Source organism: Pholis gunnellus, assembly GCF_910591455.1.
Source record: "Pholis gunnellus genome assembly, chromosome: 14".
NCBI classification, from domain to species: domain Eukaryota; kingdom Metazoa; phylum Chordata; class Actinopteri; order Perciformes; family Pholidae; genus Pholis; species Pholis gunnellus.
The window spans coordinates 7573117-7600824 of record NC_136541.1 but is presented as its reverse complement, the minus strand read 5'-3'; the positions used below and the strand labels follow the sequence as shown (position 1 = coordinate 7600824).

The 27708-nt window shown below is 42.3% G+C and overlaps 1 protein-coding gene across 1 annotated transcript; it reads right to left on the bottom strand.

Annotated features, from left to right (window-relative positions):
• Positions 1 to 366: 366 nt before the first annotated feature.
• On the bottom strand, positions 367 to 27708 carry cacnb2b (calcium channel, voltage-dependent, beta 2b; the record flags this gene model as incomplete). The annotated part of the gene is made up of 13 exons (XM_079173806.1): positions 367 to 1149; positions 3265 to 3438; positions 4256 to 4351; positions 4507 to 4658; positions 6292 to 6401; positions 6498 to 6556; positions 6719 to 6799; positions 7005 to 7030; positions 7145 to 7206; positions 8511 to 8650; positions 8862 to 8984; positions 11450 to 11515; positions 27661 to 27708. 13 exons carry the CDS (start codon positions 27706 to 27708, stop codon positions 367 to 369), a joined length of 1920 nt encoding a protein of 639 aa, XP_079029932.1.

The window sequence follows — 27708 nt, the reverse complement described above, 5'->3', positions numbered from 1 at the left end:
ACCAGAGATAAGAAAAAAACTAACTTGTGATCTTGAAATAATGGATGAAATAAAATCATCAGAAACTCAACTTTTCTTGGCTTATGAACATTTTGCGCGACCAATGCAAAATATAAAAAACGTTCAAAGACATCGTGCATAAGCACAACGTTGCATTTATCTTGACCAATGTCAAGAAGGTGAAAATAAAATGGACAGTGATAATATTAATTCTGTAAAAAGAACAAGAAAGAAGGACAAAGTGTGTGTGAGTGGCAAAAATAAACAGATCCCGTCCACAAAGATGACACATCCTGCCCCATCCATTAGTGCATTATAACTTGAGCAGCATAAAACAATGCACCAACCCTCAACAAACAACAGCCACTAGTGTATATAGGAATCCCTGTGCCATTGTCGTGCATCTCTATCTCTACCTCGATCCCTATCTCTGTCTCTTTCCCTGTCCTTGTGTCTTTCTCTGTCCCTGTCTTTGTCTCTGTCCCTGTCTTTGTCTCTGTCTCTGTCCCTGTCTTTGTCTCTGTCTCTGTCCCTGTCCCTGTCTCTGCCGTGGTAGTTGTGATGATTGTGTGCAGGATAGTGATCTGTGTGGTGTGTCCGTGGTGGAATATGCTGGTGATGCCTATGCTGACGGTTGCGTTCATTGTGCTCCTGCTCATAGTTTTCCCCGACGTGTGAATGGCTGTTCCCACGGTGGTGTTGTTGCTGTTGTTGTTGTTGTTGTTGTTGGTGGTGATGGTGGTGGTGGTTGCTGTTATGATGGTGGTGGTTATGGCCTCGATGGTTATAGCGCGTCTCCTCCTCATCCTCCCCTACCGCATCCTCCACGTCCTCCTCCCTCTCCTCAGGCAGGGGCCTGCGTGGAAGCCTCTGTCTGTAATCCCTGCTTGACCGCACTTCCACGCCGCCGGATGTTTGGTTGTGCTGGGCGTGGCTGTGATGCTCCATCCGGCGGTGGTGGTGGTGATGATGGTGGTGGGTGTGCTGGGGTTTCTTTGGTTCAGTCTTCAGGAGCTGCTCTTCCTCCTCTCTTTGGCCCCCCTCAGCCCTCTGCTCCTGTGCCGGGGCTGGCGGTTGCTCCTGGTCTAGATGGTTCTCCCGGGAACCCTTCCTCTTAGGGGCAGCGGGCTTCTTGTTTTTCTGCCCATCCTGGGACAAGAAAATGCGATGTAATGTCACATACATGTACATGATAAAGACATGATATGAAGAAAGTTTGCTCGAACACAAAAACACACTGTGCCCTAGGCTATGGCTGTTTGAAATCACATACCAAAGTACTGCATACTACATACTCAATCTGCACCACAAACTGCCTTAACTATTAAGCATTAAGACTGTTCCCCCTCAAGTATACTCAAGCAATACATCTTCTCTGCGTCACGTGACTGCGTTGATTGCCACATCACTACAAACTTAATTTGACGTCATACTTAGTATAAATAGTCTGTTAGACTGCGATTTTAAACTGTCTTCACCTGTACACTTCTTCTGTATTTGCAAGTCCATATGCACAAACTCAAACATACACACTCAGCTGCTGTTAGCGAGGCAGCTGGCTCTCAAGTTCCTAAACTGGCAATCACGCCACAGGCAACTTGAATATTTTTGGATGATAATTTTCGCATTGGGAGCTTGTAACACTCTTTCATGGAGACAGACACACTTGCTGCCTCGGGCTTCTCTACAGCTGCTGCTGCAACTTTATTCACTGTTAAGTGAATTGATCCGGTTTTAAGTTTGACTTTTCTTGATTACTTGATGAATGATTTTATGTATAGAATGTCCAAAAATGTATGATAAGTGCAAGTTAGTTACCCAACTGTTAACCCCAAGCTAAAATGAACTAAAACTTGTGTTCAGGTTTTCTTATTCAATTCCATTTTTTAGTATTTGACTATAATTTCAAGGTTTCCAAGAAGCATCATTGGGTGATGTGCATGCAAGCCGGAGGCAGTAGACAAACTAGAGTGACTGAGAGCTGGTGTGGAGGTAAACACCAACAAGTTATTTTTATGCCTTAAACTAGAAATTGAGGTTGAATTGAAACTCAGGAGGGGAGGAGGGAACCCCCAGTTTTAAAGTGAGACAGCTCCCACCTTACTGTCTGTGTGTGTTCATGGCTGTTGCATCAATGGTGCAACAGTGAGGCTCTGTGATCATTGCTTTACTGATTGACATGTATTTAGAGATTCTGTATATGACATTAGGCAGTTTGGTCTGGGACCTTAATCAGTCAGCACCTACATGAAGAGGCGGAAAAACAATACTTGTACTTGTACCATTACATTCTAGCATTGAGTTTTCTGCCTCTTGGATTATTTTAGACAATATATGGAATAGTGTTGTAGCACAGAAGATTGGTTTCAAGAACTCTTTTTGAAGCTCTCGTCTCGGAATCAATCACATTTTGACTTCGTTTTGTTTTGGTCTCAGACAAAGAAGATGTATTTCAAGACCACAACTGCAGGTTATCACTAGATTTCCGGAAAGTTGTCTGATTTTTTTGTTATCACCATTACTGTGATTGATCATAGAAAACAAAGGAAAATCTCAGCACATAAAAGTCACCAAGACATTTATCGTGGTACACTTGTACATAAACAGTTTATAGGGCAATAAAAAAAATCTTCATTTGTATTCTGTGATTGTTTTTATGGATCTTTCAGATCAATTTGATAAGTGGCTCTGGTTTGCATGTTCCACATTTTATCGTAAGTGTGGGACCACCACTGGTCCTGGTCTTGACATGGTCTCCATCCCTCATAGTCTTGATCTTGTCTTGGTCTCGGTACACTCTGGATCTTGGTCATCACTTGGTTTTGGTTTGGCTGGTCTTGACTAATACACTCATAATTTCTAGCTAGTTTCTATAGAAGACGCTACTGGAACTCATCTCTATTACTGCGGTGCAAACTCAGCTACAGCATTTCATTTTCAAGGCATCTCACTCACCGGAGGCAGACCTATCTCATTTCTTCAACTTCCCAGTGGAGTAGGATGAGGAAAAATGACATGAAAATGTTAGATGAATGAATGGAAACAGGTACAGACGCAGCACACTGTGCACTTCCTTCTAGAAAAATCTACATTCCTGCTGAGCAAATAATTTACTATGCAAACCGCTTTTTCCACATTCAGCAGATGTGAGTGGGATGAGATGTTTGCAAATTATATTAAATCCTATACCTTTATTGTTTATGTTGTTGTCCCCTATATATATATATATATATATATATATATATATGTTTGTGTTTCATGTACCGGTATTGCTGAAGGACTGGTGGGCAGTGTATTCTCAGCCAGCTGGGCCACTAGAGAGTTGGCAGGCTCCATCTCTGGCGGATGAGTGGCTCTCCAGTAAGACTCCAGATAATCAGCAACGTGCTCACAGGCGTCAGTTAGCTGATTCTCATCTAAGATGACGTCAAACATTTCCTACAGGAAAATGAGAAGATGGGACAGGAATAAATAAAAGACCAACAGCAGGAAACAAACAAAAGACTACTTTATAACTGGGACAGTTTAAAGTGTAATCTGCGACATCCCTGATTATGTGGCATGAGTGTGGGTGGGTTTAAAAATAACACTCCTCTGGTAATCACTTAGTTCTTGCAAAAACATTCAAATAAATAGGTGGAGGGAATAGGGTCGTCTTAAAAAAAAAAAAAGGACAAGTATGTAAACACTGACATGGGCATCCAGCGAAAATCAACTTTCGTAAAATATGTGGAATTGACAATGTAGTCATCAACACTAATTCTGATATCTGTAGAATGCATAAAAGCAAAGCCTTAGCAAGGCTTTACAAATACTGAGGTCATGGGCACCAAATTATGGTCTAAATGCTGTTTCAGCACTTTAGACACAGAGTCTAAAAGTACTGGATTCAGTCTGAAAAATACCCATCACATGTGATTATTTAAAATTGTGAATATACAGCAAGAAACACTGAAGACATGATGTCACTGTCATCAATGGTGGTCACAGCCCCGCATAAAAGTCAAGGGGCCACTAATGTATTTCCAGTTTGCACCAAACTCAGTTTTCTTTCAATTCCTGGATCGTTGTTACCAGTGTACTGCAGTACAACTTCAACTAGCTAAGCCAAATGTATAATTATGTGCAACAACTGAAGTATGTAATATAACGGGCATGATAACAATCCATCTTTTCATTCATCTATTCAATATAAAATGTAGTATTACTGAACAGTAGTGCCACTTTCACGCGTTGGCCACTAGATGGCACTCACCGGAGGGCACTGGGCGAGCTTGTCTGCTGCCACCATCTGAACGTTAAGATGCTTGGTCTGTGACTTCCCTCTAGTCTTGATCAGTCTCGTCAACACCTACAGGGAGGAGAAGGAGGGAAGGGGAAAAAAAAGGTGATGGTGGCTGTTGGGGGGGTCGTGTTTGTTTAGTTTACACATGCAGTATACAAAATAGTGAGAGAACTGAGGAACAGTCAGTCCAAAAGACGGCGCAGGTCTCTGGCGATGCTTACCTTCGGTGAGGAGATCTTGACGTAGATGAGGATCGGCGCCAGGGAGGTCTTGGACACCTGGATGGGGTGATTAATTGTGTCTGCATCTAGAACCACCAGCTGCAGGCTGCGGGCGAGCTCGAAGATGCGCTCCACCTCCCCCTGGATCTGGGCTGCAAGAGCAGAGAGGAAAAGCACGACTTTGACACCCGAGATCCAGGAAACTAAATCAGCTGTGCATATTTAATTTTCCTGTTAACATTTAACTCATGAAATTACAGATATATATGTTCTTATCACTGAGCCACAGCTTTGAGTTGTAATTTCACACAACGTATGATTATTTATTTGAAACATTATTTGAAATGCCATTGTGTGCAATTTTGAATGATTTCATATGTAATTGCATTACCAGAGCTGGTGTGTGAAGTTATTCATTTTTATTAATCTGTCTATATTTTATATATTCACGATGCAGAAATGAGGATAGAATCTGAAATATCTTATTTTGAAGGTTAGATTTGCCAAACCCAAGGTAAGTGTAGAAATAAATGATCAAGTCTTATTTTGAGATTAAAAGCCGATGAAACAAAATCTTCCCACAAGTTCCATTTAGTGTATTGAATCACATAATCTACCTCAGCGGAGGATACAAGCGTAGATGAGAAGTCCTTAAAGTGCTCAGAAAAATAGACATTTGACTGTAACCTACAATTCCATGATGAATGGGAAACTCCATCTACTGAGAAAGATCATGTGATACAATCAACGTTTTTGGAACAAACAGTAACAGGACCTTGTGGAGATCTTGTTCGGTCAACAAAGTGTATTTGTATATGGTTTTGTAACCAAACGAACCTTTTTCTGCATCTCAATTCAACTCAAAAAACAAAATATCATATTTGTATTTCTAATGTAAAACGAGTCAAGTAAAAACGTACTTGTGAGCTGCTCACATGACACAACCCTTCAACAGATTAAAAACTGTAAATGGGACCAATGACGAAACACTGCCTACTCAGTGAGACTACTTTAATACAGTGAGTGATGTATTTTTATTTTCCTGGGTAACCCATCCACTAAGACAAACAGGATGTGTTGCACTCATGGGAGGAGAATTTTAAAGAATGGCCACTAGAGGAAGCAAAGGGAAGCAGAGCATGGAGAGGAGGCACTGGCTGTTTTCAGTCCTTTAAGAAGTTAAAGTACTGACAAATATCTATAACATAACAGTGAATTACATCTGAACAAATGTAAGCCCACTAAAACGATTGCTGTGAACAGTGTGAGAACAGTGGCTAATGGTGCTGATGAGGTAATGAAAGGAAGTTGATTCAAACAGACAGACACGGACTACCAGTGCATTCAGTCATACGTACCGGCAGCATCTGGGATGAGGGAGCAATGAGAAAGAAAGGAGTAGAGAAAACCAAGTAAATCTTATCCCCCAACCAAGGGTGGATTAAACCTAGCCTGCTGCACAATGCCACTGGGGTAAAGAAAGTAAGTGTCCAGTAAACGTATTACAACACAATCTTTACTGACAGTCAGAAAACCCGCTTATGTCTCAGATGTCAACCTGTTTTCTACCGTATGCTTAAAGGAACATTTTATTGCCAGAACTAGATTAAATGGTTGATGCCACCCTCATATCTGTATGATAATTATGCCAGCAGTTGTTTAACTTAGCTTAGCATAAAGACTGGGAACAGAGCCCAACTGCCTGGCTCTCCAAACAGATAAAAGTGGTGCCAAAGATAATTTGCTACGACCGAGGCTCCAGGTCGGGATGATGAAGCCACGTACCTAAATTGGAGCGAGTGTTCGACCGATCCATTAAGGCTTTTTTGCCAGGGTTGTTGAGGATGGAGCGTTTAGCCAGAGAGATGTCTGCTGTGACCCGCGTAATAGTAATTCTGGAGAGGAGACAGAGGAACACGGTGTGTTACAGTTTCATTGTGTTTTATTTCCACATGAAAGGTGTGACACTGGAGAATTGAATCAGAACTTACCTGCCTTCAAATCGATGTTTTAAAAAGTCAAAGAGTGCTTTTTGCATCATATCTGTAACCTGGAAGCACACATGAAACATGGAATTTAAATAAAAGTCTCCTCTATGCAAGTTCAACACAAATACCAATATTTATTTGAAATATATTAGGCGTCTCAGGTTTACAGCATCTTAGACAAGTCAAAAGCAACTTAGATTACAGAGTGTGTGAGGCTGACTTACATCTAAGCCCTTCAGTGATGGTCCCATTAGAACCACAGGACGCATTGTAGGCACTACATCATACATAGACACCTGCTCCCCCTGCAGCCACAAAGAAACACGAGTTTAATTCAGAACATGAGAAACTGCTGAGGCAACATGTCGCTTGCGGTGCAAACAGAGTGAACATGGATGAAATCAGATTTTTGTTTTATTCAGCTCTGTAATAAAAAAAAGGGTCTGTTAAAAGTGTTCGGGATTATTTATAGAAGTAACAATGAGTTGAAACAAACTTTGAGTTGCTTACCGGTTTCTTTTTCACCTGCTGATTGGCTGTTCATGCAGAAGGATAAGAGAGGTGTCTAATGTTAACTCGCTAATTATCACAAATAGACAACGAAATATTTTTATATTTTACTCTTTATATGGCGTAGCACACACACTGACCTTGGGATGGAGGAGTGTATTTCTTTGAGTTCAGATCTTGAGCTACTTGAGTGGATGCTTTGCTGAAATGAGAGAGCAATCCTCAATGAACTCATGTCTTCCCCACTAAAGACAGAGACAGACAGGGCCTTCTTCTTCTGAGTCGAAATGTTTCAGTCATTGAAACTTCAGTTTTTACCAAAAGCACAACATGATGTAACTTGATCACTGCAACAATTACAACCTGACAGCTTATCTTATGGAATTTCTCTATCCTGTGCAATCATCTTTATTCATATCTTTGTTTTCTCTTGTACAATGCTACACACCATCGAAGCAATTACCATGTCCAAAAAAATCTATGTTGTTATCTTATATGTTTGTATTTTATGACATCTTTTTTGACTATTGAGCTGCTGTAACATTTGAATTTCCTCAGTGAGGGATCAATAAAGTAGTTATCTGTCTCTTATCTATGGTGAAAATAGAGCACTAGTATCTAAGCTATGAAATAATGTGTGCTTACAGACTGTATATCTACTTATATAAGACACAGCTATATAAAGCTCGGAGGGTAAATCCCTTGAAGTGATTCAGCACACACAGTTGCCACCAAAGCCAAATTTCCAAGATCCTCTAGATGAGTTTCTTTCAGCCTAACTGGGTCAAGTCAAAATCCTTCAGTCTGTAGTGGATCCTCCTGCCAGCCAGACTGATTAAAGTAAAACAACCTACTGACTCAACAAAAGGAAAACATTCCTACTTCTCAAACTAGTTCCATATCTTTGAAACGTCTTTGTTAACTGTCTCATGTGGGGAGATTTTCTGTCCTTGACCTCCCTTTTAATGTTCCGCTCTTATATTTTACTTTTCATGTTTTTCATCTTTCAAGACTGGATTACCAGCTGGGCCCTGCAGCTCCTCCCCCATAAACCCGCAGGATCCCTGTTCAATGTGTCCTCACATAATGGTTAATATGATATCTTACCAAAAGTTTTCTGTTTTCCTACGAATGTCCAGCAACATATCAGTGAGAGTGTTTCGGCAAAAAAAACCTACTTGGTTAGGTTGAAGGAAAGGTCGTTGGGTTAAAATGACTACGGAAGTGGTGTCACAGTACGGAAGCTACGTGACGAATTAGTCAGCTTCGACGTGCGTAAAACATCTTGAGGAAAGAAAAATGACTTGACTTGGACCACAACAAATCCTCATATACTCCTCTGTATATCACTTTATAATGATGTTTTTGTTTGTATGTGTGCGGGACCAATACATTATTATTATTAGGATTACAAGATAAGTCAGCACAAAGCAGCATGGGCTCGTGTGCTCGTTCGTTACCCCGGTGTGTTGAAGCTAGTGGAAAAGAGAAACGTGCTGTACATACTTGGCTAAGGCCTTGGCAGCTTTCCTCGCCTGCACTTCTCTCCTGATGAGAATGGTTTCCAGATTGACTGGACTGGGGACGAAGCCCACCACACCATCCTCCTTCACCGGCCGGCCGATCCACCACTCATTGTTAAACTTCTGGTTATCAAAAAGAAGAAGAAAAAGCGTGAGTTTAAGGCCTGGCTCACATTGATTTACACTGATGATGTTAATGACTCTATTCTACCTCTGCATTATTACATTTGATGTCATTGGGATCTTCCCCTTGTATTTGACTCAGTAATATGCGTGTGTGTGTGTGTGTGTGTGTGTGTGTGTGGGTGTGTGTGTGTGTGTGTGTGTTTCCAACCTCTTTGACATGGAGGAAGTCTCTGGCCTCAAAGGTGACGGCCTGGCCCGGCACGGGAACGTTGTCGTCGTCTGCTGGCGTGTAGGAGAAGTTGCAACGTACTGCAAATGCCACAGGCTTGTACTGGGGACACAGGAGACGTGTTGGTGACAAAATGTTATTCCTAATGGATGTCACAGTCGTCTTTAATCCCACTTACACAGTTTTCACACAAACAAAATTCATTTTTCACTCAATTTCAATGATCGATTTTAGACTTTATAATTAATCTACACATACTGTATTATTAGGTTATCGCATGCATCATGTGCACATATACAACCGTGCAGCCTATTGCAGGGTAAAATGAATATTGTGACAGAGCAGAGCAAAGCTATTCTAAATGAGCCGGAGATATCCTTGGGATTTACCATGAAAAAGAACAATATAGTGTGATCTTTGAATCCCTTCGACATATGTTAAACCTACAACTTGTATTACATTATGCTCTATTTTTCGTGATTTCTTTTATTAAAATGTATTTTAATCTGCTCCAGTTTCAGAGTCCTGGTATTGTTCATGCTGTCACAATGTCACGGCTTACTGGGAGCCTTCCTTCATGTCATTAGTGACACAACTTCAATTTAAATTCAAAACGTCTGCTGTGATAAACACCTACTGCATCCTCTTCTTTGCTTCACAATATCCGTATGCTTCCTCCTGACCCGGGCCTGTTGGTGGTGTAATCCTATCAGTGTCAAATGTCAGCGGCACGCAGATCAGGCAGCTAATTACTTCACTTTGGAACAATGAGGCTGTGGGAGAGGTCGTGGGGTCAGCAGGGGAGGGGCCGCGTGTGTTTGCCGCTTTAATTACAGATTAAATCCGTGAGGGGGGGGGGGTTAATTAAATATTAAAGGGTATATTGATAATATTGAAGAGTTTGATATCAGCTGTGATGTTTTTATATATTTGTGTAATGACCTAACAGTGCATACTCCACCCTCATCTCTCTAAAACGCTCTCCACAGATAGTTTCTCAGACACAGTATGTGCTTTGTATTGCACATGACATAACAGTGTTACATAAGGAGGCTTAGAGAGCACAACGTATTGCTACTTAACAACACAAGCAAATACACTTTCCGAAATCGGCGATCCAACATTCACATCCACTTCACGCAGTGTGCAGAGGTGAGAAAGGAACCAGAGTTTGAGCTTCTCTCTCTGGCTCTCTTTTTTTGTCATTCTTGGCAGAACTTTTCACGAATCGAGTGAAAAATGACCTCTAGCAGAGACGGTTTGAAAAAGTGCTCCCCATATTTAAATAAAATTGCGTTTTCTGTATTTGCAGCACTTTTTGTTTCCTTGCTGCACATGCATGGTCAAATTTGCAAATGTATTGCTTATATGGCTTTTTTTTTTATATATATATATACAATGTGTTTTATTCCTAAATGCTGCCTACGTGTTGTCACGGCGGTGAATATCTTTTGTTTATCGTAACTTTGAAATCTGCACCTTTTAGCAGACAAATTCTAGATGCACTTGTTGTTAAAGAATCATTTAATTTAAGTCACAGCCAAAGTGGTTTCATTCCAATTCAGTTTGTTGATTTAATTAAATTCATTCTTATGTTCCAAATGATAACAGCAGTTGCTGTTTGTTATTTTAGGCATAAAAATTGATTTCTGAAATTATGATGTTTCCTGTTTGTACAACTGAAAGAGCTGAACGAGCCATGAACTGCAGGTCTATGAGGCATATAAATGAAATAAATGTCTGAAGGATCACTCCCTCTCCTTTCAAACTGCACTGGTTCCTAACCTGCTGGCCCAAACCCTCCAATGGGGTTGCAATAAAAATCTGATGGGTGAAGAGAGAAGAAGAGAGGAAACATTTCTGCAGCAAAAAGTAATTCTTCATTCATTTTCATTTTAAGATAATTCTCAAATGTCAGGGCTCTTCAGGACACAAAAAAATGTTACAATTAAGCAATCTTGTACCAATAAAGTAAGTAAAGTAAAGAATGTATTCAAAATAATACTTGAAGAAGTCTACTTATACAACCTTGACTTGTAAGTGAACAAAAGTGTGAGATGTTAGAAGATTTGTGCTGGAATACACAATAGTAAAATGAGATGAAGTGCTTTTCCTCTCCTCACATGCACACTGGATTACAGATGATTGTCCTTGTATATCATTATTGCTGTTAAAGCAAAAACATTTGTCACCCTTGAACTTCATTAATTGTCCTGTTGAATTGTTGTTTTTAGACTCTGGTTTCTCTCAGTGTAAATCTATTTTATTGCTGCCAAGCAGTCGGCTGAGGAAAGTGTCAGAATTAATTTAAACTGAATCAGCCGTAATCAATATCCTTCATTAACATCCTTCACCAGACATCAAGCGTATAAAAGGATGACAAGGATGAAGACTGCAATGACTCATTTTAATAGCAGAATATTGCTCGGCTAATCCGATGTCCTGGTGTCTGTGTTCCCTGTCTGTGATGTAATCGTGTCCTTGAGAGCTGCCGCTCTGTGAGGGTCACGTTGGGTCGCGTTGGGTCGCGGTCGTAATGTTACCATGATGCAACAGTGAGAAAGTACCTTGGCCTTCTCCAGCTGCACCTGGGCGTTTCTTTCCTCAACGACGTCCGAGTCCTGACGCTCTCCCTGCAGGAGAGACAGAGAGTAACGACAATTAGTTTTATCAATTTCTCTGCAACGATGTGATCGTTGTGCATTGAACAGTATTAAAAAAAAAAGTAAGAATAGAACAAGAGGAGTACACAATTGATTGAAAATCTGTTTATCAAGTGTCCTGTCCAAGAGAGGCAGTGATACACTGACTTACATAAAGCAGATGACACACAATACGTCACAAGGTTAGATACAAACAGTATATCTGTGGCAAAAGATCGTCACAAGACAAGTGTAATTGAAAATAGCAATAAATGAAAAGACTAATCTTTCTAAGATATAAAAACCTTAATTTCATGAGACATTTAATGATCCAAATTCATTATCAAAACATCAAAAGCTAAGATGAGAAAATATTATTGCACTTCCATAAAGTGTGGGGACTTGAACTAAAACTTGAACTAAAACAAATTCCAAAATCAATGCAGGAGAGACTGGACATGTTGACTTGTAGCCAGTATGGGTCACGCTCCAAAAACACGAGCTCTCGTGTTTTTCTATCCAATCTATCCAATATATCCATCCCAATAAAACGGCTATAAGAGATGCAAGCTCCGTGGACATTTTTAAGTGACAATTGAACTACTCCCTCTCTACGAAAGGTGCTACATAAATGAGGTTTTATATTCGTAGTAGTAGTACTAATGCAGCCTTTTTTCTTTTGAGTTATAAATCTCAAAGCCCAAAGGTTTCACTTGAGTACATTTTCTCACACTTGGCAAAGCTCATCACGGACAACATTATTCAACTGTTCTTACAGGCCGAGTACTTCTCTCAGACAGAATTCATTCATGTGAGAAGCTACAATGTTGCATGTTTGGTCCACGTATTCAGGTGTCCCCGCTTTGTTACTCCACTCATATTAAACACATTTGATTCACAGATATTACATAATTTTCTATATTTCTGTACTCTTTGAAGCATATAAACAAAGTCTTTTTTAAATCACATTTTACATTTAGTTTTAGGACATTATTATTATTGTACTGCAACTCTTTTTGAACACAACTGCTTGTTAATGAATAGAGCATCATGCTGCTGCAGGCATTGGTGTTTTCTCGCTCTCCATATTTTATATTGCGTCTAATTGTCCTCAGTAGGTTTTCCACTGCTCTGTTTTGGATTGATTCCAACATTTTGGACCTGTGAAGACCTCTACCTCTTATGCAAATGAAACTGCAGAACCCTGATTGAATGCTTCACTGTTCACATGCCTCTCATTTACTTTTTACTCCCCTAGAAGCCTCCTCCCTTTAATTGTCACGACGTGTTGCAGCATGATCGCTCCTGTGACGCTCCGGTTTATGTGCCATGTGTCCCAACGATTAGATTGTCCCCTCAAAGACATGATAATTAATGCCCTCTGTGTCATAGCCAAGAGGTGGCACAGCCCTCTGCGTCAATCTGGCACTCAAGATACACACTTGCATCCCAAAGTCACAAATCAGCTTTGTGGTTGCAGACAGTCTGCTCAGTCTGGAGCATTTTAACAACACTGTGATCTTGATCTTGTCGAAGACGATAATTGAAGTATTCTGTGAATATTAATGACATGAAACTTTGGCAAAGGCCATGAAATTTTACACTATATGTCATTTATTTGTGGACAGGAGGTGCAGAAGATTGAACCACCAACACAACAATTTGTGAATCCTGTAATGCAATATTTATGTTGACTGTATATCACAGGGGTGGCCAACCAGTCAGAGACCAAGAGCCACATTTTTTACTGTGTTACCGCAAAGAGCCACATCATACACATGGGCACACATGAACATCACCCTATCCCTTCCTCACACACACACATACCTTTGCTCAGCCAGATTTATTGTAAATGTCACACACCAATATGATAATGACAGAAATTGACTCCTAAGACCACAGGCCAGTCATTTTCAACAATGAACATTGTGTACACCAGGGGTGTCAAACTCATTGTCGCTCTGGGGCCACATCAGCATCATGGTTGCCCCCAAAGGGCCGGTTGTCGGCGGCGGGGGGGGGGGGGGGGGGGGGGGGGGGGGGGGGGGGGGGGGTGGTGCTGCTGCTCCTTCTTCGTCGGCGGGGAGGGTGGCTGCTGCTGCTGCTGTCACATACGCTGGTGGAGGTGTGCGCGGCGCGTGCGGATCGGGGAGGAGCTCCGCCTTGCGCGATACAACGGATATTTGTAAATTGTCCGACTTTTACATTTTTACTTAAAGCGGGGCTTTCAAACGGTCCGTCTCGGCGTTAAATGGGTCGACGAGGAACGTAATCTGTGGCCGCACATGCGCGTTTGACGAAAATACCGTATTTAACTCAAGCGAAGCGAACACGAACATTAAAAAAACACAAATACAAACTTCGATATGAACGTAAGAGCCGCATGAAACCGGGCAAAGAGCCGCATGCGGCTCGCGAGCCGCGGGTTGGCCACCCCTGGTATATCAGATAGGTGTTGATATATATATATATATATGTATGGATGAAAAATGATCTTAGAATTATTGCTTCTGTTTTGTATCATTGAGGTTCACAATGAAAAACAAAAGTACAGCTCTTTCCCCTAAAAATGGGGAAAGAGGTGGATCGTCGGTGGAGCCGAGGCCGGCCCAGATGGTGCAGCAGAGCAGACATCTAGCAGCGAGTGACCTCAGACCGCACCAACCTGTCACTTAAAGCTGCCATGCCCTCAATTATGCCTAACTTCAACACTTAATATAATATAAAAATTCATCCCCCCATAAGTTGTCATGAACGGGAACATTAGTTTTTGGGACCAAAAAACCTTGTTTTGTACCAGGTTTATTTCTGCTGTAAAGTTGGGCATTTTAAGATGAAGGTCAATGGGGATTGCCTTGTTTTTGGAGCCAGCCTCGAGTGGCCATTTGAGGAGCTGCAGCTTTGGGCTTAAGTTCTCGACACAATACATTGCACTTGATTTGAATAGCCTAAACCTAATGACATGACGACAAACTTCTCCCTATGACGTCTATGTAGTCGAGATGTTACACTTCCTGGAGGTCATCCAGGCAGCAATTATTGTTCCTACAAAACTTCTCTGGCAATGCAAATTATTAGAACATAAATGTCTTTGGTCGGGGACAGGGCTTCCCTATTTCATTTTCTTACAGAGAGTGATGAGTCTGTGTTCACTCTTCAAACCTCAACCAGCAGAGAGCAACGTCCCTCTGGCTCTCTTTTACCCCGTCACACACTCTCTACTTTATTCCAAGTGAGTGCACACCGCGCTGCCTGACACTAGTGACTTTGACGACGACGGATTATACAGCATGTCATTACTATAGGCCAATAGTTATGATGAACCTATCTTCAATTTAAAAATACTTTTTATTATGAAATGACTTTAAGTGGAAAGAGAGGGGAGAGCTGCAGGAAGGTGAGAGGTGAAAAGAGACTGTACCAGTAAAGAGTCGAATGAGGATACATGATTTATTTTAGGAATTATCATCTGGGGAACATGATTGTTTATGGCAATCCGCCGTAAGGAACAGAATAGAGCTCCTACTGTGGTTTTCTTATGGATTTGAGCACAAATAAAGAAAATCCAGTGTCACAATTCATCTCAATTGATAAATAAGAGTTCAGAGCGGTCCAACATAGCTAACAATATCAAGCATAGCACAAGCAAGGGAAAAGGGGCTATTGTGAGAGAAAACTTCATAAATAACCTTGGAGGCTAGTAAGGCCTCAAATAATGTGACACAGGAAGGATGAAGACATGCCGTACGTGTTAATAAGGTGGTGGGATAGTGTTTGTAATTAGCGGAGAGAATTAGTTACAGAAGCAGGAGGATGTAGAGAGACTTCAACATGGTGAGGAGGGAATAAGAGGGGAGGAGGAAGGAAATCTCCCCCCGGGGCAGAATTATGCGCAGGCATGGCTTCCTGTTTACCCGTGGCTGGTGTAGACATCTGCTCGCACAGCACCCGCCTCTCCGGCGAGCCAATGTCACCCAGCCAATAGTACAAAAACGCCCCCGCTGAATTATTAAACAATGTTGAGCTCTACTGCAGGTGATTCAGAAATGTGTAGTGAAGAGCTGCAACAAATTCTGTGAATTCTGTGAATTATCAACTGGCTTTTATTGTTTCGCATTAGTGTGAATTTGAATTAGTACCCAAAGAAAAAGTCAAAGATTATAATGTTTCCACATCATTCAGATATAAGTAATTATTGTCTGTCTCAAGCAGGTTTCAGTTCACAGAAAATGTGACCGTATTTTACAACCAAACAAGTTTTAAAAGCAAGAGTAATTATAATACTTTCAAATAAATTATTTTTTACATCAATGTTTTTTATGTCCAAAGCATGTGTTGTATATCTCTAATTAGAGCTGAATCGATTCATTGATTAGTCACTCAACAAAAGAATTATCTGTAACCGTCAATTGTTTCAATCATTTTTAATTCTCGGATTCCACCTCCTCAAACCTTTTTCTTTGTGATACATTACAACTTTGTTTTTGACTGATTGTTGGCAAAAACTAGCAAATTCATCACCAGTTAGATGGGTATTTTGTGACACTGTACAGACAAACTGGCGTATTATCTGATGCTGAAAATAAGAACTAATTGTAACCGTATTATTATTTTTGACAGAGCACCTTATGTGATAAAAAGAAAATCAAGGGATTCAGTTCAGTATACCCTGTCTTTTAAAAAAATGTCCAATACGGCTCCATTCTGATTCAGTCTTTTATTCAAACTCTTCTTCATTCATCCAACCCCCATTACTTCCTTCATTCCTTACTTCCTCTCCCCTTCTGTCCCCCGTGTCCCTCCCAGTTGGACGGCCACCCCAGGCCATTAGCGTGATTATGTGGCATGGAGGGTGGGCAAAGGAAGGTGGAGGACAGGGATGATGGTAGGGTGCATGAACAACTAAAGCCACTGTCTCTCGTGTGCTACCTGAAGGTGACTTCTTTCCCGCTCAAAAGCGTCTACACAGCTCTTTCTGCACTCGCCAGGGGAGTACATTAGGAAAGCAGCGTCTGATTGGAGAGATGGACTCCATCCCTAAACTGAAATAATCAGAACCATCGAGACACCGGGAGCCAGCTGGCTGGCCATGAGCCCTGCGATTTCCCCAGAGGACAAACTGAACTGGTCTGAAAGAAATGCTGAGATGAGAGATACAGCAAGCAGTTCATCCAAATGTATCATGTTTGGCTTTTTATTGTTTGATTAGTTTGAGCGGCTGAAGAAATGTCAAAGAATGTGTCTAAGTTAAACTCACACAGACTGATCTTACTGAATTTACTTTGATCACTCAACAAAATCTCTAATTTAGCAAGATGACATGTTACTTGTTCTAATAAAATAAGAAACATACAACTGTCTCAAAGCCCCGCGTCGCTTGTATCGTGCTTAATGGGCCAAAAACAAAAGAGGACATTGTTAGGTGCAAAAATAAAACAAAGTCAAATTCCCACATAAGCTTCAGACCAACAGGAGCATACTGCAGCAGAACATACTTATGCAAAGGTGAAAAACAAAAGCCCATGTTCAAATGAATTAGGAGCCCTTAATGTACACACTTGAGAAACCTTCACGTTACTTCACGATACTCATTCAGTTCAGTCTTATAATGTTGATGATTGAAAAGCTCAGGGAAGCCGCTGTGCACTGCTCTTCATCCAAAGTGGGGAAGTTAAACTGACGTTTAGCCCAACCAAAGCAGTTAGTCCTCATCCACAAAGTTGTCTCTTCTAAAACCAAAACACACTGTTTGCAAACACTTACAATGACGTATGAATCTCAGCTTTGTGTGTCTTGTACACGTTTTGCTCTTAAGTCTTTCCACAGAAGTCAAGAAGACGCACTTTATTGGAGGTGTGTTCAAACAGCATGACACCGTTCTACAAAAAAAAGGCTTTAAGGATGAGAAACAAATAGTTGGTTTGGCAAATGTACGCGAGGTTAACATGACAAAACGGGGTTAAGTTATGCTCTGCTTTACAGTCAAGGGAAAACAACACTGCAAACAAAATCCATATTTCTGCCATTTACTGACTCCCAGTGAGGAAAATACTTCTCCCGTTGTAACTTGAATGCTGTAACTTGTTGATATACTTACATGAATGCTGTGCAAAAACGAATGTAATTGTGACTAATTTCCAATGAGCTCACTGGCATGAAGCCCGGGTGTTCACAAATTCACACATATTTTCTTGTATTTAGCTCTTTCTGCTGCAGAGGAACAGTAACATGTCACCCAATAACACCAATCCTCTTGCAGTTTAGCTGCTCATTTACTTGAATGTGTTTTTCCGGACACTGTGCTGATTTCTTTGCGACTCTATCTCTGCTTCATTAACATGCAGTGTGTGTCCGGTTTCCTCCAACGCCCCGTCTAATCAGCTGCTCTGCATCATCTGTCTGAAGGAGACCGGCTCCATGCCCTCTGCCTGACGCTACCATAGAGCCGATACGGCCCGCCCGGCTGGCACGGCCACCTTTACTTTGGCACCAGCCTTCGTCTGTGGAGTTAAAGGCTGCATCTAAAAGTGATTGATGTCAACACAGTATGTTAATATGGGTTGCATTATAACTGATGTCGCCAGTTTGCGGTTACGACAAGACAGTTTACTGTTGCTACACCTGTTAAGCTTTCCTTTCTCTCATACAAGCACATATGCAGTTTCCCATGACCACTCCAATTATCAGTCATTTTTTAAACAATAACTCCTTGAATTCAGACGGAGGTTTATGTGTGTATTTGGGCTCCTCTCTCTGGGTCATGATTGTCTCTGAGTAAGGAGATTAAGATAACATGCGTCAATCCAGGATTTAGAGCGAGAGAGACAAACGCAACCTCCTCACAGACAGCCAACGCTGCTGCTTGGACGTCTCCAGACAGTCATCAGATAGAGATACAATAGCTGCAATAATAAGATCCATACAACTTCATTTCTGGATCGCTTTGCTCCTGTAACAGATACATTTCATCGATCATTCATCGTTCATTGATAGCAAGTCTCTCTGCTCTTCTGCACGGCACATCATTATGATGCAACACGATTACTGCTGGTATAAGGAGGGACGTGTGGGGGAGATTATTAAAGAAACTTGCCAACCATTCCTGTTATGATCCTCTCACTGAGGCAATTATTGAACCACCACTAACTGTCATCTCTGTCACTCTTCTACAGTATAAAAAAACATTGAGAACAGTCTTTAGGAGGTTAAACATACAAAAAATCGATATATAAAAATGACAAAAACACTATCATCAACTTGGAAACCGTCCTAACCCCAAAGGAAGCGGGTTTACTTGCCTTATTGCTCCACTTCCTGTCCGGAAGGAGAGCAGGTACCTGGATGTAATGCCCCAAGGCACAGCTACTAAGAGGCTTTTCCTATTCTAGGTAACAAGCAGGGGGCCAGCAGCACTATGCAGCACTCTGTAATGCAAGACAGTAGGCCGTCCAGAGACTGAGGTTTCCACAGGCTCCTCTTTGTGACCCTCATGTGTTATCATTACATACGAGTCACAGAGCTGATCATGATCTGTTTTAGTAAAAACCCAGAGATCTTTAAAAAAAAACCTAGAATGTATTTCAAGAACCCTGAACCTGCATTTACTGATTTTCTGGCCAACAAACAAGATATTAACTCAACACTGACAACTGTTAAGAGTTGCACATGCGGAGTACAGATCGGGCAGGTGTTAACGGAGATTGTAGAGCGAGCAAAATGTCAGCATTTGGGCAATATTTCACACGGTCAAACGTGTTTTACAAATGGTTTAACCAGAGCAAGGCCATATAACAATGCTATCATTGTTTTGACATTTTGCCAGCTCTGACTAATGTTACACTCTCCACTAGCACCTGTGCAATCGGTACTGTGCATGTGCATTCATATCACATCCACAAAGGGTTATTAGTATACTGTTAAATAACACTAACAATAATGTTATTCCCATAAAGGCAAAATGCTCTTTATCTGCTAAATGCTCCACTTTGTTCTCCAGCTAGTCGCTAACTTTGTCTGCCTTCTGTTTGGTGCTGAGCAGGTACAGTACTGTGGGTGTTTGAGCGGTGTTTTCTTGTTGTTTCTCAAGTAGAGTTTTTATAAAAGTAGCCAGAAATACACAAGCTCTTGCAAGTTTTGAACAACACACAGAACGCATTATTTCACATGAAAATATGGATATAGACTGAAGATAAAACATTGTAATTTTGGTTCACGGTTTCATTTTGGTTCAAGTAAGTGAGAACATACAATATGTTATTTCCAGCTATGATCTTTGTTTATTTAAGAACTAAGAATTGCAACAACAACAAAAAATACCAACATTTTTGTGCCGCAGACAGAATATTTCTTCACCCAGATGGCTAGAAGAGACTTCTGGATTCACCTTCATAACAGCAGTAAGTGTTGTTAAACAACCTTCTGGGTTTTTCAAAGATTGACAGATGCATCGCTTTGTGACTTGAATGCAACGGTAATGCAGGAGAAGCACAAAGGGGTGGTTTCTCACTACGTTTAATATTAGTATTGATTTCAATTGTAAGTAAAATACTTTTTTCAGGCAAATGATGAGAAAGATGTTGATGTGATCACAATTACTTTTTTACTTCAGTAAGAAAGATGCAGCTCATGTAATCAGTGTGTGCATTGATGGCTTGTACAGCATGAGGAACATCAACTTGACTGCACCCGCTGCTGCTGCTGCTACATGTATAACATATGGAGTGAAAACACGTGCACAGTTACAGTTCCAAAAGCACACCGAGTTGAAAGAAAGTCCAAGAGTGAGTGGAAGAGAAGGGCATAAGATTAAATCCATCTGATCTTCACAGGCCATTGGTTACGCAACTCTCTCTGAAGCCCGTGGTTTTCGACACATGACATGATACATGCAGCATGATCTGCGTCTCTATCTGCCCTGCGCATTGTGACTGTTTTAGTGAGTGCAATAATGAAAGGCCTCACACAAGGATTAACGCCGAGTGCAACAGATGGTGCATTCTCCTACCCTTCCTGTTCACACACACACACACACACACGCACACACACACACACACACACACACACACACACACACACACACACACACACACACACACACGCACAGACACAAATACACGCGACACACGCACGAAAAGAAAACACCAGAATACTGGATATTTTACCTTTTTCTTGGGTGGCATGGTGGTTAAAGCGGTCCTCTAGTGTTATCCCACGATCGGAACGACCAGATCCGATTATCGTTCAACTGGCTCCAGTAGCTACATGAGACATGGACAAGTGTGCCATGAGACAGAGTTTACCTCTGAAACAGGTGGATGTGTCCGGTGAAGCCGTTAAATGCCGTTAAATAACGAAATCACGCCGTGTTGTGCGTAAAGAAAAAAGTATGTCCAAAGAAACCGCGACGCGCAGGACACCGTCGGAGACACCGATGAGTTGCCTTGAGGGGTTTCACTTAAGTCTGTATTGTGAGTGTGAGTGTAGTTACGCTCTCCTGAGTCCTCGGAGTATTAAAGGCTTAGTTCTTGGTGCGGCATCTGTTGCGCCGCGCACCGCTCGCTCTGACCTCGAGCGCCGAACAGACCGAGGTGTCCAACCGTCCGCACTGACCATGCGTGTTACATAACGCAAAGTGTGGAGCGTCTCATTCATGTTGTTGAACAGAGTTGGCTCCCTCCGCTTAGTGAAGCAGTGATGATTAGTGTGTGTGTATCCAAACAACGTCCTGAGGTTGGCTGCACAAACAGGAGTATTATAATGGCCTGGCTCCAAAACAGAAAGATGAAATTAAAAAGCAAGCACAGCATAATTTATTTGTGCTGCACACAACTCCGGACAGTAGTCATCATCATCTTCTACCCGAGAGCGAAATAGTGATATTCCTTCACCACATTAGTTCAGTGTCACTTTGCCACTGCTTAAAACTCATTGCTTGCCAAGTATCACCCACCCACACACACAGACTGCCCATCGCATATCTCTGATTTTCTTCTTGTATCCTTAAGTTACCTTCTGTGGACCTGCTCTCACGGTGAACGTGTAAATATCATAAATACCGTAAAGCACCCTTAAGGCATTGTTTCCAACCTGAGGGTCGCGACACCCCCCAAGAGATCCAAAAGGTAAATCTGCAATCCTGTCACAATATGATTGAAAGGATTGGATCTATTTCTGTCAAGGAGACTTTCATCACGTCAAGCCAAACCCTTCAAATAAAACAATTTGTGGAGGATAAATGACGCTTTGGGTTGACTTCTCTCAATTCATGTCCGCAATCAAACCATAATGTGTAATGGTTTCACACTGATCCCCTTCACTGTAGCCACTGCTTAATAAATAAGAATATTTATTGAAATACTGACTGACTGATTGTAATAATCAGTCTGCCTGTCCTCATCTGGGGTCCTTCCTCTGCTGCCAGCTCTCCTAATGGTGACAGTATAATCTGACTATAATGGACCCAACAGAAGGATTTTATTGGTCAAGAACTTTAGGAGGTGACTTACCCCCCTGTGTCTCCAAAATGACTGGAAATATGCCTCCAGTAGTGGGGAAAAGGGGGGCAGCTGTGTCATTAGCACGCTGGGAGGTGTCCTCTAAGCCTTGAGGAAATGACTGCTTAAATGGGCGGAGCTTTATTTGCACATATACATCTCGCAACCGCCGTGCAACACATCGTATCTCCAGCCTGCTTGCTACCAGCATGTTGGCCATCAGCATGCTATATAGCATGCTATCCTTCAGCCTGCTTCAGTATCTGCATTTGAGTCCTGCTCCTGCACTCCAAACTACAACAGTACGAACTTCTGCAAACCACTCACTCCTCCTTGTCTGTTCGCCACCTGCTAGCAACCAGCCTCCAGTACATTAGCCTTGAGTGGCCCGGCCGATACCTGGTCCCATCTCATGACCGTGTTCCTGTGGGGTCCCGTCTCCGTGGTAGTCCTCCAGAGGGGTCCTGCCATCGCCATCGGCCTCCTGCTCGACCTGCAGATGACCCCGCCGGCGTCTAATTTGCCTTTTGTTTGAGTTGTTGTAAAAATTGACATTTAAAAATTGCGCAGCCAGGCAGGCGATATGGTAAAGTAATGAAATCTCAAGGGAGAGCTTTGGGAGGCGAGGGGCTTAGATGACTGTTGCGTAACTGAGAATGGAAAGAAAACCATTCAGGGCTGGCGTCCCGCTGGTCCCGGCTGTGACAGTGTAGAGCAAGAAGCCGTGACACTGACCTCTGAGTCACGCACACATCTGGACCTACAATACACACAGCTGCACACATGCCCTTATCATTATTTCTCTACTGCTGGGGAAGACACTGCCATCAGAGGTCACACCACTGTGATCACGCCATCTGTGACGGAGAAAGAGACTGTAAATTGAAGGTCCCAGCATTTAGCCCATGACCTGGGATTGAATCAGACTCTGGGCTTTACGAAATCTGCTCCATGACACCTCAGATCTCCTCCAGTGAGAGCCAGCTCTCCTCCAGTGCCAACAAAACACTCAAACAGAGTCCCTGCTTACTTTGACTCCCTCTGAGCGCAACTGTGAAGTTGTTACATAAAGCAGTCTGACGAGCCACCCATGGAATACATGAAGAAGCTAAAATATCCTTCACACCCACTGAAGCATTTAAACACTCTGTACATTAGCGTCATGCACCCTCCAAGTATGTGAGCATTTATTTCTGAACCCTACACTTTAAATAATGAAAGAGTTATTTTAAATACCTCACCAATCAATGGAAGCTGCAACATACAAGAATGCTATATTGCATATTGCCATGTGTCTCCTCCATTGTTGTGCATGTGGTGTGTTGCAACAGTGGCGCACGGAGCAGAGCGGTTCACTTTGACCAGCGACTCAAGGCTGCTTGTGCTTCAACTAAAGACGGACGGCAAATTAATAGGGAGTATTTCTAAATATAATATCACAATAACAAATCATGAACAAACATGAGACCACACTGAAAATGTTTTCTGTGTGAAAAGTCAGCCTCGGGATTCAACTTGAAGGTGTGTCACAAACATACTGGTCGAGTCCGCACAGTGATTTCACTGACTTCCTATTCACACAGCCTGGTATTAAGGTAACAGCTTATAAGTGATTAGAAACGTTAAGTAGTTCGATACTGATATCCTGACCAGAAGCAAAGCGGCACAAGAGGAGGAAGTGCATTTGTTTTTCTGCCATAATGTGCAAGCGGCCTCAGAATGAACATGGTAATGGATTTTGGTTTGGTAAGAAGAAACACTCTAGTCAGTTGATCACGAGACAAAGAGTTCAGTTTGTGGTACGAACGGAGCCGCTATCATTCGACGCCTTCTTAAAGAACCGGTCATCTCACACTCCCCTACACAGCACACGTGTTCATGTGCACATGTGCTCTCACACATACATAAACAAACATCTGTCCCTAAGCTTCTTACAAACAGAATGTGTGTGTGTGTGTGTGTGTGTGTGTGTGTGTGTGTGTGTGTGTGTGTGTGTGTGTGTGTGTGTGTGTGTGCTGTCAGCTGGGGACAGAAGTGCAGGGCCGCTGAGGCATGAGATGATTGGCATGCACTATTTTAGGCAAAGCTCCAGACCTCTGCCTTCCACTCTGCCCTCCACTGTGTCCACACAGCTAGAAAACAGACATCTGCCCTCAACTAAAAAAAGAATTCATCATTGCCTGAAATTGGACGCAACCAAAAAAGTACTTTCATTAAACTGTAAATTGCCTTCATGCTTTGTCAGCGCATGATAGCCCCTCCCATTTCACACTGACTGATTTGAGCCTAATCATCACCTTTTCTCTTTTGTTATTGCTCTTTTATTTCTCAGCTGGCTGGGCAGGATGGCGTAAAGCAGGCCAGTGAGGAGCACAGACGGCTTCAGGATAGTTCTGACCGCACAGCTGTTGGACCCATCAAGGCAGATGTGCAAAAAGAGCCATCAAAGACAAAGGTTTTATTCTGCTCGGTTTTCTATCTGGCAGCCTAAATAAGCCTATAAAACATGCTCCTTCTGTGGTCCAAAACTGTGTTTGGATAAGAATCACGCCAAAGTGCTATAGATGGAAATTTCTAAATAGATATATACTGTATATGTAGCATTCATTATGAGAAATTACAGCCAAAGATAACAAATTCCAAATCAGATAAGGCTGGCAGAAATAGAACAAAAAAGCACTCAAACTGAACTCCCATAATCCCCCTCCATCCCCTCTCTACTCCTCCCCCCTACCTACCAGCCAGAGAGGCAGTACTCACCCACGAGACATTTTTGTTCTTGGTTACTCTTGACATGGCTTGCAGACGGAGAGGTCAAAGGCCCGACTCCTGAAACGCTCAGCTTCCTCACACACACACAAATCCAAGTCCACCTTCAGCAGCCCGCTCGGAGACGGGCTTTTCATTTGACGTCCTCCACTGCTTTCGCCCCCTGTGCCAACAACACTCACCAGATTTACATCTGCCTGGAGCGTCGCCCTCCAATCACACCCGGCTAAACATGATCCAAAACTGACTCAAGGAGGAGGAGGAGTGGGAGTGAGAGGAAGAAACAAAGATAGGATAGCTCCAGAAGTGCCCGTCAGAGGCAGAAATAGAACATGAAGAAAAGTTCCTTCAGTTTTTCACCTGAATCCAACTCTTCCTGCTCCTTCTCAGAGGCCGTCTGCTCTCTTCAGATTCATAAACCCTGTATGAATATGCGACCAAACATCTGGCTGATGCCCCTCCTCCGTGATGCCGGAGGCTGGGGCCAGCAAACGGCCAATCCTGCCCTCCGAACATCTGGGTGAGGAGAGATTGAGAAGAGATGGATGGAAAAAGAGAAGTGGAAAGGAAGGGTGGGATGAATATGGCGATAGATGTGAAAGAGGAGAGCAGAGTCGGGGAGATGGAGGGACAGAGAGTATATCAGGATGGTGAGAGAGTGAGTGAGGATGGGGGACAGACGACTGGAGAGGGCCAGTGTGAAATATATAATATGTCTCCACAACGTTCCCACAAAGATAGAAAAGCACATTTGTAATTTTGAATACTCTTAACTATTGTGTCTGTGTTCATGTAATCTTGCATGTTTGATTGTAATCCATGACAGTGATCGGTCAGAGAGAGGAAGAGATGGACTGAGAAAATAAATACAGATGAATGTCTCTAAATCCCAAACTCAGTTTTAAGACTTTGGAGCTCTGGAGTCACAAAGTCCTGAATATACTGCACTCTAAGCAATGAGAGAAAAGATGTGTTTTGTGATGCTTTACTTCTCTAAACTGCATTTGTAAGAATACATAAATAAATATTTAAATAGGTGAGACTGAGCAGCCCTGAAGAGCTTTTTTGGTCCTACACAGATACTCGTCTGTGATCTACAATCGCCTCCGGTGAAGTAGAAAATAGCAGTGTGAGTGTCGAGTGTGGAAACAAGTCAATACCGACCACAGCTTGCAGCGTGTTTACCAAATCCACAGGATTTTGATTCAGCGTAATAATCGATGTCCACCTCAGCGCTCTATGGATCTGCGGCCCGTATAGATTCACCTCGACTGAAGTTGGCTTCAGGAAGAGAGGAATCACAACTACCTCTGCAGTCAAAAACATTCAAGAGACGCTGCATCCGGAACATGGAAATGAAAGGTGGTACCCGAAACCAGTGTCTCCACATGTATCTCCTGTATGTAACACTTTGTACACCTGAGAACAATTGAATTTACATTTCAGTAATCAGATTTTAAAAACTCGGCAACAGAAGAAAACAAGACAAACTCACTGTCACTCCTGAAAATCACTTCTGTTATCTGCCCGTTCACATTTTAAAGCCTAATAAAGTGATTATCAACAAACCTCATCAAACAGACTTACGCAGCAGGTGAACAAAAGAAAAGTCTGACAAAATAAACAAATTGTGAAGTTTATTTTCTTATTTTCCGATCTAGTACGTTTTTTTTGAGGAACCACTGTCATAAACCAAGTTGTGACTTGCATTGATCTTTTCTTAACATCATTGACGACTGAAGGTCAGCAAATGGAGTAGAAATAACGGATGAGTAATGTACTTGCACCACATTAGGCAGAAGCACGTTAACCATTCATCAAAATCTGGAGTGCATCCAAACCACACGTTTTGTAGATTTTGCTTTTTTTCTTTATATTTAAATGCATTTCCTCGGTTCAGGGTTTGTACTCGTGCTAAACTGACTTCTTGATGTGTCACTGCTTTTAGCCGTGAGTGGTTTTTTGATTCTGTAAGTTTCTTTTCAGGCTTGTTGCTGAGGTGGGCACACACTGCACGCAGCCGAACAGCATGTGGTAATCTGCGAGGCTTTGCGCTGACAGCCTATTGAGTGTTTGGGGCTGACAGTAAGTCTATTCCATGTAGGAATGTGGCTGCAATAAGGTCCTGTGCAGTCAGCGCCATCACACAATGCACAGCTCTGAGACTCCATAGCATCAGGACTTAAGGACTTAACAGCGGTTGTGCAGACACACGACGGGAAAAGCAACAGGGACTGCGCTGATGAAGCATCAAACGGACTGCCAGAGAGGAGAGGAGGGAAAGGAAGAGGGAGTAAGTGGAAAGAAAAGAAGAAATAAGGAGAAACAAGTGGAGGAGAGGAGTGGATGTCCTCTCTGTCATTGAGAGGACAGTAAAAACTGGCCTGTAATGAGATAGCTGCACCTGTCTGTCCTCCCTCACTCCTCCGGACCCTCCAGACAGCTCAGCCAGGACAGCTCTTCCATAAGCTGCTGTCATGTATTAAAAATCAGCTCATCTTTGAGAGGTGAAACCGTGACATACAGGTTATTGGGTCCTCGGTAATATTTTCATGAAGTCTCGTACTGGGATCAATGACGATGACACCGTCTTGTCCTCATGAACTGCAGCCGGGCTAAAAAACTCACACAGACCGTCACTGAGAAGTGAGCGACTAACAGGTTGTAAGAGTCACACTCACAGCTGCTTGTGTTTTTTGTGCTTACAGACTGCAGGTGCAGAAGATGCCTGCCTATAAATGTGAATGAATCATCAGCGTTGCTTGTGGAAGTGACCAGTGACCACACAGATGTACAGATGCATCACCCCGACCTCTCTGCCACAAGACTCCACTGTTGCTATTGGATGAAAATCATGCTGCGATGGTCACTTACATAGGTGGACTGCACTCTCCGCCAGTGTCCCAGCCCACAGCAATACAT